Raw genomic sequence first — 20,793 nt, 5'->3', positions numbered from 1 at the left:
ATCTGTATAAACATGTACAGACTTTTTTTTGTCATTATTCCCTAAGGAATACAGCATAACAACTATTTACATAGCATTAAATCATATTATAAATAACCTAGAGATGACTTAAAGTATTCAGAAGGAACTGAGTTAAGTTATATGGAAATACAGTTGACCCTGAACAACATGAGTGAGTTTGAACTGCCCCAGTCCAAATGAGGATCAAAAATACAGTACTCCCAGGATGCAAAACCCAGTTATATGAAGGTTGACTTTTTATACATGCAGGCAGACTTCACCTATACAGAGCCAACTGGAGAACTTGAGTATGCATGGATTTTGGCCCCCCCAGATACTGAGGGACAACTGTACTCTGAAACAGATTTGCTAGCCAGGCACAGCGTATCAGGCCTGTAATCCCAGCAACTTGGGAGGATGAGGCAGGATAGCTTAAGGCCAGGAGTCTGAGACCAGCCTGGACAAGAGCAAAACCCTGTCTCTGAAAAAAAAACGGTTTTTTAATTAGCCGGGTGTGGTGACTCATGCCTGTAGTCCCAGCTACATGGGAGGCTGAAGCAAGAGGATCATCAGAGCCCAGGACGTTGGAGGCTGCAGTGCTCTAGGATCGTGCCTGTGAGTAGCCACTTCACTTCAGCCTGGGCAACATAGTGAAATCCCACATCTTTATTTTAAAAAGAAAAAAAGAGTCAATGTAATGAAACAAAAAGACTGAGGACCTATTTCAGATTAATTTCCTGATTTTGTTAACTGTATCACAGTAATGAATGGGAAATTCTTTGTTTATAGGTAATACACTCAGAAATATTTAGGGGTTAAAGAATAAACTATAGTCTCAAAGCATCTTCCAACAAATCATTGATTACGAAAAGAAAATTGGTAACTTTACAATGGAAAAGCCTGGCAGAAAATCACCTTAACCAAGTGATTAAGACATAAAAAAAAGTGGGGAAGCTAAGGCAGGAGGATCACTTAAGGCCACGAGTTCGAGACCAGGCTGGGCAACATAGTGAGACCCTGTATCTACAAAACAACAATAACAATAACAACAACAATTCACTGAGCGTGGTGGTGCATGCCTGTGGTCCCCAGCTGTTCAAGGACTGAGACAAGAGGATCACTTGAGCCCAGGAGATCAAGGCTGCTGTGATCTGTGTTCATACCACTGAATGAACGAGATCTTGTTTTTTTGTTTGTTTTTAAAAAAAAAAAAAAAAAAAGGACGTGTGTGTGTGCGTTTACATCTACAGAAAGACTATATATGGAAGGGGAAATGGTAAGACAATTGGGGGAAATGATAAACAAATGAAAAATTGTGCAAATATGAACTGGGTAAAGGATATACGAGTTCTTTGTACTCTTCTTATAATCTTTCTGTAATTTTATATTAAAATAAAATTTTTTAAAAAAATAATAAATCAATGAAATTCACCACATTAGTACACTAAGAAAAAATAAACTGTTAAAAAGCAGGCCGGGCACAGTGGCTCATGCATGTAATCCCAGAACTTTGGGAGGCCAAGGTGGGCACATCACTTGAGTCCAGGAGTTGGAGACCAGCCCAAGCAACATGGCGAAACCCTGTTTCTACAAAATACACAAAAATTAGCCAGGTATGGTGGTGCATGCCTGTATTCCCAGCTATTCAGGAGGCTGAAGTGGGAAGACTGCTTGAGCTCAGGAGGTCAAGGCTGCAGTGAGCTGAAATTGTGCCACTGCACTCCAGACTGGGTGACAGCGAGACACTGTTTCAAAGAAAAAAAAAAGGAAAAGGAAAATCAAAGTACATATGTGGTATGTACACACTATGGTAAGCTATCAGATAAAGATAACATGATCATATAAGAAAGTCTTACCCATAGTAATTTACAACAAAAAAGTACTTGCACTTACATAATCTTACTCTGACATTAATAAGACTTTTTTTCTTTTAAGAGACAGGGTCTCGCTCTGTCACCCGGGCTGGAATGCAGTGATGTAATCACAGCTCACAGTAACCTCCTCTCAAGGGCTCGAATAATCCTCCTACCTCAACCTACCAAAGCACTGGGACTACAGGTGTGTGCCACTACACCCAGCCTAATAAGTTATTTTTATATTCATTTCTTCAACATTTATTCACCATTGTGAGCAGGCAGCTGTATTGTTTATCCATGCCTGGATAACTAATTACTCCAAAATTTAGCAGCTGGAAAAAACAAATATTTTGTAACTTAATTTGTAGAAGTCAGAAACCTGGACACGGCTTAGCTAGGTCCTCTGGAGAGTCTATCACAGACCGGCATCATCTCAAGGCTTAACAGAACACATGAAGGATCCACTTCCACACTTACTCAAGTGGTTGCTGGCAGGACTCAGTTTGTACATGGGCCTGTCCATAAGATAACTTACAACATGGCAGCTCACTTTTATCAGAGTGAGCAAAGAGAAAGCAAAGCCCAAGTCTTTTGGAAGCTAATCCTTTTAAGTAGATTTAAGTCCACCATCTCGCCATTTGTTGTCTTTGGCTCAACTGTTCTTTAACCTATCTTAAACATAGATAGATTAAAAGAAAAGGAAAAGGAATAGGAAAAAAATACAGTCAGCTCTCCATACCGATGAATTCATCCATGGATGAACCAACTGACGACGGAAAACATTTGGGAAAAAATGTTCCACAAAGTTACAAAAAGCAAAAGTTGAATTTGCCATGTGCCAAATACTACCTTAAATGAATCCACGCAAATGAGGTTATGTGTAAGCACTGTATTAGGCATTCTAAGTAATCTAGAAGTGATTTAAAGTATACAGCAGGATGTGCTATAAGTTATATGCAAATACTGCTCTCTTTTATATAAAAGACTTCAGCCTCTGCATCCACAAATTTTGGGGTCCTTGGGAAGTACTGGACCAATCTCCCAAGGACAAGAGGGACAAATGTATACCACACAAATACCAATCATAAGAAAGCTGGAATGGCTACATTAACATTAGACAAAGTACACTTCAGGATAGGAACTATTACTGAGATAAAAATGTATATTTCACAAGGAGACAAAAGGTCAACTCATCAAGATATAACACTCCTAAATGTGAATACATCTAGTAACTGAGCTTCAAAACACGTAAAGCAAAAACTGACAGAACAGCTGGATGCAGTAGCTCGTGCCTGTAATCCCAGCACTTTGAGAGGTCAAAGTGGGAGGTTCGCTTGAGCCCAGAAGTTTGAGATCAGCCTGCACAACAGAACAAGGACTCATCTCTACAAAAATTTAAAAATTAGCCAGAGACAGCGGTGTGTACCTTCAGTCCCAGCCACTCAGGAGGCGGAGGCGGGAGGATCCCTTAAGCCTAGAAGAGAGCCTGGGCTAGAGAGCGAGACCCTGTCTCAAACAAAACAAAACAAAACAAAAAAACAAAAAAGAAACACCTCACAGAACTACAAAAAGAAATACACAAATCTACAATTGCGGACAGAAATTTCAATATTTCTCTTCTCTTTAATTAACAGAATAAAAAATCAGTAAAGATACAAAAAACCTGAATTTCAACCAGTCTGTCCCACTGACATTTTTTTTTTTTTTTTTTGAGACGGACTCTTGCTCTGTCACCCAGGCTGGAGTGCAGTGGCGCGATCTCGGCTCACTGCAAGCTCCGCCTCCCGGGTTTACACCATTCTCCTGCCTCAGCCTCCCAGGTAGCTGGGACTACAGGCACACGCTGCCATGCCCGGCTAATTTTTTGTATTTTTAGTAGAGACGGAGTTTCACCGTGTTAGCCAGGATGGTCTCGATCTCCTGACCTCGTGATCCGCCCACCTTGGCCTCCCAAAGTGCTGGGATTACAGGCGTGAGCCACCGCCCCCGGCCCCCACTGACATTTAAAAGGCACTACACCCAACAAAATTAGACTACACATTCAAGTGTACACAGAACATTCATAAAGACAAACCATGTTTAACATAAAACAAACTTCTGGATACATAAAGGGACCGAAATGATACAAAACATCTTATCGGATCAAAGTAGTAAGCTTTAAAAAAAAAAAATCAGTAACAAAAAGATATCTGGAAAACCAAAATATTTATAAATTAAACACATTTATAAAAAATCATGGGCCAAAAGAGAAGTCCCAAGGAAGAACACAAAATATTTTGAACTAAGTGAAAATTAAAGCCCAGCCATATCAAAAGTTGTGGGATGCAGCTAAAGAAATAGAAAATTTGTACTCAGGAGGCTGAGGAGGAGGATCACTTGAGCCCAGTTCAAGGCTGTAGTGAGCTATGATAGCGCCACTGTACTTCAGCCTGGGTGACAAGGTGAAATCCTGTCTCAAAAAATAAAAATAAAAAACTATTTTAAAAAAGAAAGAAATAGAACATCTGAATAACATGGTTTTAAAAACTTAATTCATAATTTAAAACCTTCCAACAAAGAAAATACACTCACAAATAGCTACACTGATGAATTCTATCAAAGAGTTTTAAAAGAAATAATACCAATCTTACACAAATTATTTCAAACAGAAGGGAACACTTTCCAACTCATGTCAGTTGTGGTCATCTAACAGTTCCTTGTCTTTCAAGGAATTTGTACATTTGGTCTAAGTTACTCATTATTTCCTTCCTTCTACTTTCTTGGAATTTAATTTTCTCTGAATAAAAATGAAAACAGGATAAAAATTTTGAGATAGTGCTAAAGCCGTGCTTACAGGGAAATTTATATCATTAAATGATTACATTAAAAAAGATCTCTAGTCACAACAGCAAGTGTTGCCAATACATTGTTAACAATGGTAACTCTCATACATTAATAGACAGTACTCTGGAACCATCTAGTAAAGTTAAGCATATGCATTCCACCTGGATCATCCAGTTTCTCTTGTGGCATGGTAGGCAGACTTCTAAGGTGGTGCCAAATGATCCCCATCTCCTAGAATTCATGTCCAAGTGTAATTCTCTCTCCTAAAGTATAGGTTGCACCTAAAGACTCGCTTCTACTGAACAGAATACAGCAAAAATGACGGAATGCCACTTCTGAAATTAGGTTTCAAAAGACTTTTACCTCATACTCTCTCACTCTCTTTTTACATATTTATAAGAAGCAAGTTGCCCTAAGGAGAGAAGCACATGGCAAGAAATTGAGTGTGGCTTCCAGTAAGGCCTTTAGCTCAAAGGCCCAGGAGATGACTCCTGCCAACAACCACATAAGTGAGCTTGAACATGGATTCTTCCCTGGAAGATGACTGCAGCACCCACCAGCACCTTGTAAAAGTTCTAGAACCAGAAAACCCAAGTAACCCACGCCCAGATTCCTGACACACAGACACTGGCAGATAACAAATTTTAATACTAACAAATAAATGTTGTTTTAAGCTGCTTAAAAAGAAGGTATCAGGCTGGGCACAGTGGCTCACGCCTGTAATCCCAGGACTTTGGGAGGCCGAGGCGGGTGGATCACTTGAGGTCAGTGAGTTAATTAATCATTTAATGCTAAGGTCAGGAGGTCGAGAGTGGTGTGGCCAACATGGCGAAACACCGTCTCTACTAAAAATATAAAAATTAGCTGGGCATGGTGGTGTGCACCTGTAATCCCAGCTACTCGAGAGGCTGAGGCAGGAAAATCGCTTGAACCCGGGAGGCAGAGGCTGCAGTGAGCTGAGATCATGCCGCTGCACTCCAGGTTGGGCGACAAAGTGAGACACCATCTCAAAAAAAAAAAAAAAAAAACAGTAAAGAAAAAGGCCGGGAACAGTGGTTCACGCCTGTAATCCCAGCACTTTGGGAGGCCAAGGCAGGAGGATTACTTGAACCCAGGAGTTCAAGACCAGCCTGGGTAACATGACAAAACCCCATCTCTACAAAAAATGTTTTTAAAACATTAGCTGGCCACGGTGGGAGGACTGCTTAAACCCAGGAGGCAGAGGTTGCAGTGAGCTGAGACTGCATCACTGCACTCCAGCCTGGGCAACACAGTGAGACCCCGTATCCAAAAAAAAAAGAAAAAGAAAAAGAAAAAAAATTAGTGAGGCACAATGGTACATGCCTGTAGTCCCAGCTACTTGGGAGCTGAGGTGGGAGGATCACTTGAGCCCAGGATCCACCACTGCACCACTGCACTCCAGCCTGGGCAACAGAGCAAGACCCTGTCTAAAAGAAAGATATCAAGTCAAGAAAAGCAAATTAAACTCAATGTAAATAGAAAGAAGGAAATAAAGAGTAAAACTGATGAAATTCAAGAATCAATCAACACAGGAAATGAATAAAACCGAAAGCTGCTTTTCAAATAGACCAACAATACTGAAAGCTAGACCAATCAGGAAAAAAAGAAAATATCAATTATGAATATCGGTACTGCAAAGATGAAAATTACTACAGATCCTACAACATTAAAAGGATAGTAAGAAAACATTATGGGCCGGGCACAGTAGCTCACGCCTGTAATCCCAGCACTTTGGGAGGCCAAGGTGGGTGGATCACGAGGTCAGGAGTTTGAGACCAGCCTGACCAACATGGTGAAACCTTGTCTCTACTAAAAATACAAAAATTAGCTGGGCATGGTGGTGTGCGCCTATAATCCCAGCTACTCAGGAGAGGCAGGAGAATAGCTTGAACCCGTGAGTCGGAGGTTGCAGTGAGCCAAGATTGCGCCACTGCACTCCAGCCTGGGTGACAGAGCTAGACTCAAAAACAACAAAAAACAAACAAACAAATCCATTATGAACAACTTTACATGCATAAATCCCAACAACTTAGTTGAAATACAAAAATTCCTTGAAAGATACAAATCCAACACCCATTAATGTTACCAAAGAACAACAAAAAAGAAATAAGAAATGTTTCCAACTTAAAAAAGGGCATCCAAGAAAAACCTACAGCTAAGAAAAACTGACTGCTTTCCCGTAAGGAGCAGCAGTAAGGCAAAGATACAAAGAAGTCAGAAAAAGAAATAAAGGTCACCCAGATTAGAAAAGAATAAAACTACATTCTCAGATGACATGATCATGTACATTAAAAATCCTAAGAAATTTACCCAAAAAAAGGTAATAAGTAAGTTTTTATAGCAATATCACAAAACACAAGATCAATATGCAAAGTATTTCTATATATTGACAATAAAACACCATTTACATTAGCAAGAAAAATGGCATACATGTGCAAAACCTGTACACTGAAAACAACAAAACAACATTGAAAGAAATTAAAGACGACATAAAAGAATTTGAAAGCTGGGTGCAGTGGCTCACACCTATAATCCCAGCACTCTGGGAGGCCAAGGTGGGCAGATCACTTGAGGTTAGGAGTTCAAGACCAGCTTGGCCAATATGGTGAAACCCCATCGTGACTAAAAATATAAAACTTAGCTGGGCATGGTAGCACACACCTGTAGTCCCAGCTACTCAGGAAGCTAGGGCAGGAGAATCACTTGAACCTGGGAGGCAGAGGTTGCAGTGAGCTGACATCCCACTACTGCTCTCCAGCCTGGGCAACAGAGTGAGACTGTCTCCAAAAAAAAAAAAAAAATTGAGATATTGTTTCATAAAAGACTCAATATGCTTGAAATGTCAAAAAGAAATTAAGAAAATTTCATTTATGGGCCGGGCACAGTGGCTCATTCCTGTAATCCCAGTACTTTGGGAGGCCAAGGCGGGCAGATCACCTGAGGTCGGGAGTTCAAGACCAGCCTGACCAACATGGAGAAATTCCGTCTCTACTAAAAATACAAAATTAGCTGGGTGTGGTGACACATGCCTGTAATCCCATCTACTCAGGAGGCTGAGGCAGGAGAATCTTTTGAACCTGGGAGGCGGAGGTTGCGGTGAGCCGAGATCATGCCATTGCACTCCAGCCTGGGCAACAACAGCGAAACTCCGTCTCAAGAAAAAAAAAAAAAAAAAGAAAAGAAAATTTCATTTACAATAGCTACAAAAAAAAATACTCAGAAATAAATTTAACCAAGAAGGGTACATCGAAAATTACAAAACACTGAAGACGGAAATTGAAGACACAGCCAGGAGCAATAGCCCACACCTGTAATCCCAGCATTCTGGGAGGCCAAGGCAGGAGGATCACTTAAGCTCAGCAGTTCGAGACCAACCTGGGCAATACAGAGAAACTGCGACTTTACAAAAATAAAAAAATAGCCAGGTGTGGTAGCATGTGCCTATAGTCCCAGGTATTCAACAGCCAACAGGTATATAAAAACATGTTTAACATCACTAATCATCAAGACATTACAAATTAAAACCACAAGGAAATATGACCTCACATCTGTTAGAATAGCTATTATCAAAAAAGGAAAAAAAGAAACCCTTGTACACAGTTGGTGGGAATGTAAATTAGTACAGTCATTATGGAAAACAGTATGGAAGTTTCTAAAAATATTAAAAATACAACTACCATATGATCCAGCAATCTTTCTACTGGGTATATATCCAGAGGAAATGGAGTCAGTATGTTGAAAAGACATCTGCATTCCCATGTTCATTGCAGAATTATTCACAATAGCCAAAATATGAAACCAATCAAAATGTCCCTCAGTGGATGAATGGATAAACAAAATGTGGTATACATGTACAATGGAAGATTACTCAGTCTTTAAAAAGAAGGAAATCCTGTCATGAGACAACATGGATAAACCCGGAGGACACTGTGTTAAGCAAAATAAGCCAGGCGCAGAAAGTCAAATGCTGCATGATCCCACTTACACGCAGAATCTAAGAAAGCTGAAATCATAGAAGCTGAGAGTATAATTGTGGTTACCAGGGGCTGGGGTGAAACTGAGGAGATTTTGGTCAAGGATACAAAATTTCAGTTAGCAGAAATAAGTTCGAGAGATCAATTGTTTAACATGGTGACTATATACTTCAGTTTTTAAAATTAGCTGGGCATGGTGGCATGCACCCTATAGGCCTAGCTACTCAGGAGGCTGAGGTGGGAGGATCACTTGAGCCCAGGAGTTCAAGGCTGCAGTGAGCTATGATTGCACCACTGCAATACAGCCTGGGCAACAGGACGAGACCCTTTCTCTTAAAAATAAAAAAATAAAAAATATATATATATATATATTTTTTAAGTGTTATCACCAGAAAAAATGATAAGTGAGACAATGCATATGTTAATTAGCTTGATTTAGTCACTGCACAATGTATATTACAAAACATGTTGTATATCATGAATATATACAATTTTTATCAATTAAAACTAAAAAACACATTTTAAAAAATAAAATGTCAAACATCAAATGACCTGTAGATTTTAATCAATGCCAGGGAAAATCATAGCTTTGTCTATATAATATGACAAGCTGACTTTAAATTTTAAAATGAAAATCAAATGATCTAGAATAGCCAAAGCAATTTTGATAAGAACAAAACGACTCGACTTTAAGATATACTATAAACCCACCGTCATCAAGACAGTGTGATATTAACATAAGAATGGAAAACTAGATCAAGGGATAAGAATACAGTATACAGAAACAGACCCACTTACGTATGGTAAGTTGATTTTCAAATAACAGTGCCAACACAATTCAGTCTGGAGAGGAAAATCTTTTCAACAAATGGTGCCGAACTACCTGGACTGTTTACTCACGCCATACACAGAAATAAATTTGAGATACATCTGAGACCTAAACCATAAAAGCTAAAACTACAGGCTTCTTAAAGCAAATAAATGAGAAAATCTTCCTTCTCATCTTTGGAATAAGCAGATTTCTTAGTTAGATGAGACATACAAAGCGATAACCTAAAAGGAAAAGAAATTAAATGTATCAAAATTAAATTCTTCTATTTATCAAAAGACACCATTAAGGAATGAACAAACAAGCCACAGACAGGAAAATATTCACAATACATACACCTGACAAAGGACTTATATTCACAATATATAAAGAATTCTTACACTCAATAATAGAAATATAAACCCTATTTGAAAGAAGGGGTAGGACTTCCTAGTCAGCTTGGAAGTTGTCACTTTTGCCTTTACAAAAAGAAAACTGGCCGGGCATGGTGGCTCATACCTGTAATCCAGCACTTTGGGAGGCCGAGAGGGGTGGATCACGAGGTCAGGAGTTTGAGACCAGCCTGACCAACATGGTGAAACCTTGTCTCTATTAAAAATATAAAAATTAGCTGGGCATGGTGGCACGCACCTGTAATCCCAGCTACTCAGGAGGCTGAGGCAGGAGAATCGATTGAACCTGGGAGGCGGAGGTTGCAGTGAGCCAAGATCGCACCACTGCACCCCAGCCTGGGCAACAGAGTGAGACGTAGTCTGAAAAAAAAAAAAAAAAGAAAGAAAGAAAATCACCTAACAAACTAAAATTCATCAGCTATTCTTGGACCCATCAGGGAAGTAAGGTCATGAGGCAAATCACCACATCAAAATCTGAAGACTGCCGAATCCAGAGTCACAATCGAGGTATCCTTGTCTGGAGCAGAATCTGCTGGAACTATAAATTGACAGGACTACTTAAATGGTAACTCTGACAAACTGCTGAGTATGAACTAACGTACAAGTAAGAAACCCTCAGAGCCTGTAGTCCTAAGGGGCCCCCATACTTCCCTAGGCTTTACCCTCCAGGAACCCTACACCAAGTTCTCAAGGTGAAGATACAAAAAGGCCCCTGTAATCCCAGCACTTTGGGAGGCCAAGGCGGGCGGATCACAAGGCCAGGAGATCAAGACCATCCTGGCCAACATGGTGAAACCCTGTCTCTACTAAAAAATACAAAAATTAGCCAGGCATGGCAGCGTGTACCTGTAGTCTCAGCTACTTGGGAGGCTGAGGCAGGAGAATTGCTTAAACCCAGGAGGTGGAGGCTGCAGTGAGCTGAGATCGTGCCATTGCACTCCAGCCTAGGAGACAGAGCGAGACTCCATCTCAAAAAAAAAAAAAAAAAAAAAAAAAAGAAAGGCCCTTTCCAGTCTCTAGCAGGAGGACGGGGAACAGTAACCACTGTGAAATACACCCAAGAGCAAGAGCTTCCTCCAAAATTATAGTCTTATCCTGATGTTTTCAAAAAACTTTACTTAGTCCAATCTAGGGAATGGGTATTTCCTAAACTCCAGTCCCTTCTGGCCTACCTGGCCTACCTAAGGGGGAAAAAAACTGTGAAACACTTGTGAAAGTCACATATCAGAGGCACAGACACAGGCCTGGGCAACAGCTGATATTAATCAAAAGGCTATGGAATGCTTCCCTCCCCAACACCTTACCACATCTCAGGACTCTAGTATAGCAAAGGATTATAGCTCAAAGAGCTGCAAGGCTCAGACTCTAAAAGAGGGGGCAAAAACAAGGACACTGAAGAAAATCCTAGCCAGAATAACATAAAACTCACACTAAAGGCCTTTTACCTCAGTTCCTATTCTCTGATACAACACGTCTGGCTTTCAACAAAAAATTACAAGGTGTGTTTAAACCTTTTAAGAAAAAACACAGACTAAAGAGACAAAACAAGCATCAGGACCAGATTCAAACAGGACACAGATTTTGGAATTATCAGACATGGTTTAAAATAACAACTTTAACCACAGAACCAACCCAACTTGGTCCACCTTTGTGTAATAAGATGGTGAGTTGTTTTTCAGTTGCTATGGACCCCGAGGTGGTAGGTCACATAACATGGACATGTCCAGGTGAACCAAGCTTGCAACCATGGGTGGAACCCAAGAGTCAGGACCAAGGAATGGAGACTGAATTAAGAAGCAAACCTCTGAACAGGTGTGGTGGCTCATGCCTGTAATCCCAAGACTTGGGGAGGCTGAGGCAGGAAGATCACTTGAGGCCAGGCATTCAACACCAGACTCAGCAACATAGAGAAAGCCAGTCTCCACAAAAAAAATTGTTTAAAATTAGCCAGGCATGGTGCCATGTCTGTGTAGCCCTAGCTACTGAGGAGGCTCAGGCAGGAGGATCACTTGGACCCACACGTTCAAGGCTGCAGTGAGCTATGATTCATGCCACTGCACTCTAGCCTGGGAAACAGAGCAAGATCCTATCTCAAAAAACAGACACCACATGGGAGGATCCAGTTAAATCCTGCCTCCTGGAATCACCTCGGATCATGCCTCATTGCCCAATGCCTATAAAACCAATGCCATCCCCCAGCTAGAGGAGACAGGTTTAAGCATTTCCTTCTGTCTCCTTGCCATTCAACAACAATAAAGCTTTTCTTTTCTCAAAAAAGAAAAGTGCCATGGTATTGGCCTCTATGCACATCAGACAGCAAGCCCACTGATTGCTTAGCAACATGACGGTCAATATGTCACTGGCTGTAATGGAAAATGTAGATAACATGCAATAAAAACGGATAATATACCAGAGACATGAATGCTCTATAAAAGAACCAAAAGGAAATGCTAGAAATAAAAAACACTGTAACAGAAATGAAGAATACTTCCAGTAGGCTGGACACGGCTGAGGAAGGAATCAATGAGCTTGAAGATATTCCAACAGAAACTTTCCAAACTGAAATGCAAAGGAAAATAATTAGAGAATGTCCAAGAACTGTGGGACAATTTCAAATGTGTAACACAGAAGTAACTGAAATATTTTCAGATATTTTCTAGAAAAAAGAGAGAGAGTACAGGGCAGAAGAAACATGTAAAAGTAATAACAGCCAAGAATTTTCCATAATTAGTGATAGCCAAACCACAGAACCAGGAAGCTCTGAGAAAACCAACCAGGATAAACACTAAAAAATCCATACCTTGGCATATCATTCAAACTGAAGAAAACAAAAGAGAAAATCAAGAAAGAAACCAGAAGAAAAAACACCGTACCTATGGAGGTACAGGGACAAGAATTACAGAGGTTTCTTTCTCATCAGAAACCATACAAGCAAAAAGAAAGTGAAGTGAAATATTTAAAGAGTTTTTTTAAAAAAAGGAAAAGAAAAAAAAAAGACAACCTAGAATTCTGTATGCAGAGAAAAAGCATCCTCGGAGTAAAGCAGAAACACAAAACCAAGAGAATTCATGTCAGTGGACCTGCGAAAAGTTTTTTAAAAGTTCTTTAAGGGGAAGGAAAACATTATAAACTTAGTAAATGTATATGCTACAATGTATACAGCAACTACTAAAAAAAAGTTAAAGGAAATATAATTAATATGTATGTTGAGGGCCTGGTGCAGTGGCTCACGTCTGAAATCCCAGCACTTTGGGAGCCCGAGTCTGGTGGATCAGTTGAGGTCAGAAGTTCAAGATCAGCCTGGCTAACATGGTGAAACTCTGTCTCTACTAAATACAAAATTAGCCAGGCATGGTGCTGCACACCTGTAGTCCCAGTTAGTCGGGTGCCTGAGGCACGAGAATCGCTTGAACCTGGGAGACAGAAGTTGCAGTGAGCCAAGATCGCACCACTGCACTCCAGCCTGGGTGACAGAGCGAGACTACCTCTTTTTTTTTTTTTTTAAAAAAACAACTTTAAAAGAATAGACAAAAGACTTAACATTCACAAAAGAAGATAAGTGAATGCCTATTAAGCACATAAAAAACTCACCACCACCAATCACTGGATCAATAACAAAATTAAAATGAGGAAATACTAGTCCACAAGAATACCTAAAATTAAAAACTGACAACACCCAGCGTGTTGTCAGTTTGGCTGACACATGAGGCAAATGAACTCTAATATAAAGCTGATCAGAGTGTAAGGTGGTACAGCACTTTGAAAAACAGTTGAACAATTTCTTATAAAGTTAAACATCTACATATCCTATCACCCAGCAATTCTGCTCCTAGTCATGGATTGAATGAAACATACATACACCCAAAGACTTACACATAAATGTTCGTGGTAGCTTTATTCATAATAGCCCCAAACTGAAAAGTGCCCAAATGTCCATCAACATGAGAATCAATTTTTAAATACTGTTATATATTTGATAAGAGTCAAGAGACGGCAAAATGCCTAGGCAAAGAGGGAAGGGTCCCCGGAGAACCTTCGACCTGCCCAGGTCATCATGCACAGGAGGCTTGCCTAAATATGCCCACAGTGAAAAATTCCATCACTTAACATATGTGCAGTAAGGGAAATAAATCAACGTGGAGCGGCTCAGACTAAGGGCCCGTATGCACACTGGGGGAAGGGGGTGGAGCCACCAGGAATTCACGCCTTAGGCTAGGGAGTGTGGTGGCCTGGTATTCAACCTGAGGTGGAAGCCAGCTGGCGGGACCCCTCTCTTTGCTGAGAGCTCCCCTTTCGCTTAATAAATTCCACTCTCCTCACCCTTCAATGTGTCCATATGCCTAATTTCTCCTGGTTGTGAGACAAGAACCTGGATTTAACTGAACTAAGAAGCAAAAACCTCTGCATTATATTCACATAGTGGAATTCTCACAGAAATTAAAAAAAAAAGGAACTACTGATATAAGCAAGAACAAGGATGAATCTCAAAACCATTTTGCTGAGTAAAAGAAATCAGACATCAAAGAGCTTTTATGCTCTATGATTCCATTTATATGAGGTTCAAAAACAGGTAAAACTGGACAAGCACGGTGGCTCATGCCTGTAACCCCAGTACTTCGGGTGGCCGAGGCAAGCAGATGGCTTGAGCCCAGGAGACCAGCCTGGGCAACATGGCGAAACCTAGTCTCTACAAAAAACACAAAAATTAGCCCGGAGCGGTGGAGCGCACCTGTAGTACCAGCTACTCAGGAGGCTGAGGCAGGAAGATCACCTGAGCCCAGGAAGTTGAGACTGCAGTAAGCCTTGATCACACCACTGCACTCCAGTCTGAGCTACACAGTGAGACCCTGTCTCAAACAAACAAACAAAACAGGTAAAACTAATCTCTGGTGATAGAAATCAGAAGAGCTGCCTAAACTGGGTCTGGAAAGAGGCAACAGGGAACTTTCTAGACTGCGTGTTCTATTATCTTGAATGAGGTATACAGGAAACGCCAGTGGATACAAGTGTCAAATTTTACTGAATTGTACCCTTAAGACATGTGCATTTCATTCTATGTAAATTACAGCTCAGTTTAAAAGGAAAAGGATTGCAGCAAATGCCTTCTACATTTCCTATAGCTCAAGCACAGCAGCAGGCAAACGTTTTCTGTAGAGGGCCAGAGAGTAAGTATTTTAGGCTTTGCAGTCTCCACTACAACTACGACTGCCTTTGTAGTTTGAAAGCAGCCACGGACAATATGAATGAGCACAGCTGTGTTTCAGTAAAACTACAAAAACAGGTGGCAAGCCGAATGTGGCCGATAGCCATAGTTTGCCAACCCTTGGTCAAGCAAACAGAAAACTAATCCTCAAAATTAATTTAAATATGCTATATTGTTCTCTTCTATATACTGACAGGCATGATAATCACTAGAAGTCCTTCCCATATATGTGAGTTTTTCATACTCATCTACTCACTTAAAATAGGAAAACCCAGAAAAAGTCTAAAACATATTTGATATGTAAGACTATCATTTTCTTAAAATCATACTCTAATCGCTACTACAGTATTTTGAAAAAATAACCAGGATTATGAGGAATATTCAAGTTTAAAATAAGCCAGCTAGTTAATAATTAAAGTATAAGCTGTACACACACAAAATGCTATGTTATCCACAGTCTGACACTTTGATTTATCTGGTATAATAAAGTTCTTAAAACATGTACAGTTATCACTCATTATCATCTAGTTGGTTCTTCATTTAAAAGAATTCAAAATTAAAGACAGCAATTATGCTTGGGTGTGGTGGCTCACACCTGTAATCTTAGCACTTTAGGAGGCTGAGGCAGGAGAATCACTTGAGGCCAGGGGTTCAACACCAGCCTGGACAACATGGTGAGGCCTTCGTCTCTACAAAAAAACTTAAACATTAGCAGGGTGTGGTCCTAGCTACTCAGGGGGCTGAAGTAGGAGGATCACTTGGGCCTTAGAGGTGGAGAATGCAGTGAGCCATGATTGTGCCACTGTACTTCAGCCCGGGCAATGACAGAGGTAGAGCCTGCCTTCAAAGAAAAAAAAAAAAATAGCAAATACGTCTCAGTTTCCCAATAAGCATTTCAAAATATAAAAATTACATGAAGAAGGCCGGGCACAGTGGCTCACGCCTGTAATCCCAGCACTTTGGGAGGCCGAGCTGGGCAGATCACGAGGTTAGGAGTTTGAGACCAGCCTGGCCAATATGGTGAAACCCTGTTTCTACTAAAAATACAAAAAAAAATTAGCCGAGCATGGTGGCGTGTGCCTGTAGCCCAGCTACTCAGGACGCTGAGGCAGGAGAATCACTTGAACCCAGGAGGTGGAGATTGCAGTGAGCCGAGATTGCGCCACTGCACTCCAGCCTGGGGCAACAGAGGGAGACCACCGTCTCAAAAAAATTACATGAAGAAATAAAACAAATTTTTCATGAAAGTAGTATTAGAAACTAATTTTCTTAATTTTGGCAAGGCTCAAAAAATTGTAACACCACAAATAACATCCAAGGTATACACTTAGGTATAACATGAGACAGCCCTAAGCTGCCTGAAAAATGTTACCTGTCTTCAAGAAAATTCCAATTTAAAAAATGAAATGATTTCTTTCTCACCATAGTATATGACTAATAGAGGAAAAAAAAAAAAAAAAACACTAGCAAAATGAGAAAGCTTAAGTTCCTGTATAAGTATTCTACCTAACTAGCCATGTGACAATTTGGCATTCATTCACTCATCAAGTATTTGAGAGCTTATTATGTGACAGACACTGGAAACACAGTAGTGAAGAAAATAGCAAAAATCCCTGCCCTCATGACACATTTTGGTGAATCACTTAATCTCTAAAAACAACTCAGTTTTCTTTCTCTAAAACGATGGATTTTATATTATACTACAGAGTATTTTCAATTCTTTTTTTAAAAGTCCATATTACTCTTCTGAATCCAGGGAAGCAACTTATGGAAGACAACCTGAAATCCACTCTTGCCACTGGCTGAAACCATTTGTTGTGTCATATTCAGATGGCATACAAGGGAAATTAAGTAACTGCTAGATTATCTTTCACACAATCTAGATGAATTATGAGCCTTATTGGCCTCTTAGTATTTACTTGGTAATTAAGATTCCTTGGATGGAATCCAAAAAGAACAATCTTAGAGAAATTTCTCCAGATAATGCATAATTTTACATTCCCAGATCTAAGCCTATAAAAATATAGATTGCTACTGAACCAACTAATAAGCTTATCTTCTCTTCAGAGTAGGATCTGATCTTTGTTTACAAAGTGCTTGCTAAAAGCAGGTAGTCAGAAAGCCAAATTTTGTATTCAAATATGGTTCCTGCATCTAACATTTAAATCTTCTTTCACTTATGAAGACATATCTTTAGGGCAGGCGCAGTGGCTCATGCCTGCAATCCCAGCACTTTGAGAGGCCAAGAGTTTGAGACCAGCCTGGGCAACACAGCAAAATCCCAGCTGGGCATGGTGGTGCACGCTTGTAGATTTACTAGCTACTTTGGAGGCTGAGGTGAAAGGATGGCTTGAGCTCAGGAGTTAGAGGCTGCAATGAACTATGATCATGCCACCACTGCACTCCAGCCTAGGTGACAGAGTTAAAAACAAACAAAAAACCATGAATGAACACCACTGTCAGGTCCAACAAATGCAAATAAAGTAGGAGCACTGAAATTTGCTAACAAGAAGAGATGATGAACACAGATGGACCCAAAGTGGTGGAACAAATTTACATAAGTCAATCTATAATGTGTAAGATACATGTAAACAAAGATGAATTATTTCTTTCTACAATAATCTGAACTGTAAGTGGCTTCTAGAACTAGATTCTCAACTCAGCTATATCAAATATTAAATTACTAAGGGAACCTTTAGAACACCCAGATATTTTAAGTCTCATACAGATGAGCACTGTTTACTTAATTTATATTTAAAAATCCAATAAATGGGCCGGGTGCGGTGGCTCACACCTGTAATCCTAGCACTTCGGGAGGCCAAGGAGGGCGGATCACCTGAGGTCAGGAGTTGGAGACCAGCCTGGGCAACGTGTCGAAACCTCGTCTCTATTAAAAATACAAAAAAATTAGCCAGGCATGGTGGCATGTGTCTGTAATCCCAGCTACTCAGGAGGCTGAGGCAGAAGAATCACTTGAACCCCTTCGAAGGTGGAGGTTGTAGTAAGCTGAGATTGTACCACTGTTCCCCAGCCTGGGCAACAGGGAGGCTCCGCCTCAAAAAAAAAAATCCAATAAATGAAAAGACTTTGGTAAAACTGAAATGATTTATAACCTAGAAGAATCATTATTATAAAATACTAATTATCCAGCTCTCTGGATGTTTGCCTTTTAGACAGAACTCTCATTGCTGACAGCTAGGTATAACGAAAAAAAAGTCAGGCTTTGGTACCAGGAAGACAAGAGTTTGAACACTAGTGCACCACATCTTGGACACAAACTTTCTAAAGCTATTTTTTCACCTCTAAAATGGGAATACTGATTACCTACCTTGAAGGATTGCTATGATTGGTAAAAATACATGTAAAGCACCTGACACATAGTAGGCACTGAAGAAAGAAGTGTCAGCTGCTTATTCTCATAAGCACATCCATGAAAGAGGATATAAGAAAGGACATGGTAAGAAGATAAATCAGAGCCTAGGCTACACTTTTTTTTTTTTCCCCTGAGACAGTTTCTCACTCCCATTGTCCAGGCTGGAGTGCAGTGACACGATCACACTCACTGCAGCCTTGACTTCCCGGGCTCAGGTGATTCTCCCACCTCAGCCTCCCAAGTAGCTGGAACTACAGGCACGCACCACCATGCCTGGCTAATTTTTTTTTTTTTATTTTTAATAGAGATAGGGTTTCACTATGTTGCCCAGGCTGGTCTCAAACTCCTGGGCTCAAGCAACCCGCCCACCTCTCAGCCTCCCAAACTGCTGGGATTACAGGTGTGAGCCACCGCACCCGGCCTAAGCCTAGGCTACATTTAACTGATAAAACAAAGCAAACAAAAAGCATCCTGATAATTTAAGTGAAACTTCGGGCTAAATTTTTTGTTCACATTTTATACACATAATACTATAGTTCCTCCTTATAAATACGGAAAATCCAAAATTACCTCAGGTCTACTTATTTTGGAGCTAAGTAAAAATTAAAGACTATTACACAATAAAGCAGATAATTTTATGAACAGGTGAGACTGAAAATATGCCAAAAGTAAGATATAAAAATGCATATGAAAGGATAGTAAAAGATTCCTACCTTCAAACCGACTGTTATAAGATCTGTAACAACACTGTATGGAAAAAGTAAAAAGAGAAAATGGAAAACAAAGTTAGAGAACAAGTTTTTAAAAGACAGAGATAGTAAGAATAAAGGGGAAAAAGCATTATAATAACAAATAATAAAATAAGAATGTGATGAGTTGTGAAATATTAATACAAAGAAAAATGATGAGACAGTCTAGCAACAGCAGAGTGTAAAAGCAAATCCTTACTACCAATGCAAGAAACAAATCCTGTTATCTTTTAGTATTTAGGAAAGTATAGTCAAACTTCAATAAAAATGAGTGTTTATCCATTTACCTCTATTTAACAAAGCCAACCCAAAACTTAAAATCACCAAAGTTTGTTCTTTTAAGTCACTGGCATGAATAATCGTGTCTGAGGTTTTAAATGAAACAAAACCAGTGCTTGGATTTTACAGAAATAGAAGGCATCTTGCAAATCTGCATTTACCACCCAAAATTGCTCACCAAAATATAGTTAAGACAGTCTCTCAGAACTAAAATAAATACAAACATCACATTTCAGACATCAAAATTTTCAAAGATTTGCTTTTTAAAAATATTCTATCACGTCAAAACTGTGTTTAAGTATAAATTATCTCTTAGGAGGAAACACACACACACACACACACACACACACACACACATACGCACGAGAGACAGTTGGGATTTGAGGAGGAACTAGAAAGATATGTTGACTGGTGGCTTGTGGTTTGTTTTTTAACTACCCAAATAAGGAAAAAGGATCTTTTTCAGGCTGTTGGAAAATGTAGAAATTTAATTAGTCTCCTGAAGGCAAAAATGCACTGTATTCTTAAACCACATCCCTTAAGACCAGGGTGTGAAAATCCCCTTTAAAGTCCTGCCATACAAAAATTCTTCTCTTCTAAGCCCCAAGAAACTGTCTTCGATTAATGTTTTTCTTCATATCTCCTAGAAGAAAGCTACGAATACATTCTACATATTGTTAATAACCTATGTCATCATTACCTCATAAAAGTCAACGAATAAATGACTCTAGATGATGTAAACTGTTTTTAAAATACCACGTAGATTTTTTATTTTTCCTTGTAAACTTCTGAAACTTGAAATTCATTTGTCTAAAATTTAAATGTGATAAGTAACTGGACGCTTGCTGCATAAAAAATAAGATTGTGTAACACTATGGTTATTGGTTCTGATACAAAGGGCAAATCATGCTCCGACTTGAACTTCCAAATGAACTTACCTTCCAGTCAGTATCTGTATAACTGCCTTGCATATTCAAACCAATAAACCCACTACTACCTTTAAAACCACAAATAGCGTGAAGGGAGAGTTAACTTCTTAAACACTATCAAAAAGTAAGTTTGCACTTCACAGTTATCCTACAGTTTAACAGCAAAGACGCAAAATTCAAGAGTCCTCTTTATTATAACTATACATTTTACGACACAAAAAAATAGCCTGCTTCCATTATTTAAGTCAAACCTTCCAGACAATTAACTACACATAATGAAATGCTAAATTCACAGCCTGCCTGAACCAAAATATTAGTATGACACAAATCTTTACGACCACAAAATTTTTCAACATATAAAATGC

General features: G+C 39.6%; 1 protein-coding gene across 14 annotated transcripts in view; it reads right to left on the bottom strand.

Annotated features, from left to right (window-relative positions):
- The window catches only part of PTBP3 (polypyrimidine tract binding protein 3), a 159,722-nt gene that overhangs the window by 92,362 nt on the left and 46,567 nt on the right, over positions 1-20,793 (bottom strand). For 6 of the 14 annotated variants that reach the window (XM_034928851.3, XM_034928850.4, XM_055117244.2 and 3 more), the window contains exon 2: positions 19,185-19,218. The exons of 7 other annotated variants lie outside the window; for them this stretch is intronic. In XM_034928851.3, coding sequence (XP_034784742.1) covers positions 19,185-19,218 — 34 coding nt within the window. Of the gene's footprint in view, positions 1-19,184; positions 19,219-20,793 lie in introns of those variants that run through there. One more of the 14 variants, XM_055117249.2, reaches the window with a different exon arrangement.

The sequence above is a fragment of the Pan paniscus genome, chromosome 11, assembly GCF_029289425.2.
Source record: "Pan paniscus chromosome 11, NHGRI_mPanPan1-v2.0_pri, whole genome shotgun sequence".
Lineage (NCBI taxonomy): Eukaryota > Metazoa > Chordata > Mammalia > Primates > Hominidae > Pan > Pan paniscus.
The sequence above is the reverse complement of the archived record's forward strand: the minus strand, read 5'-3'. Positions and strand labels throughout refer to the sequence as shown.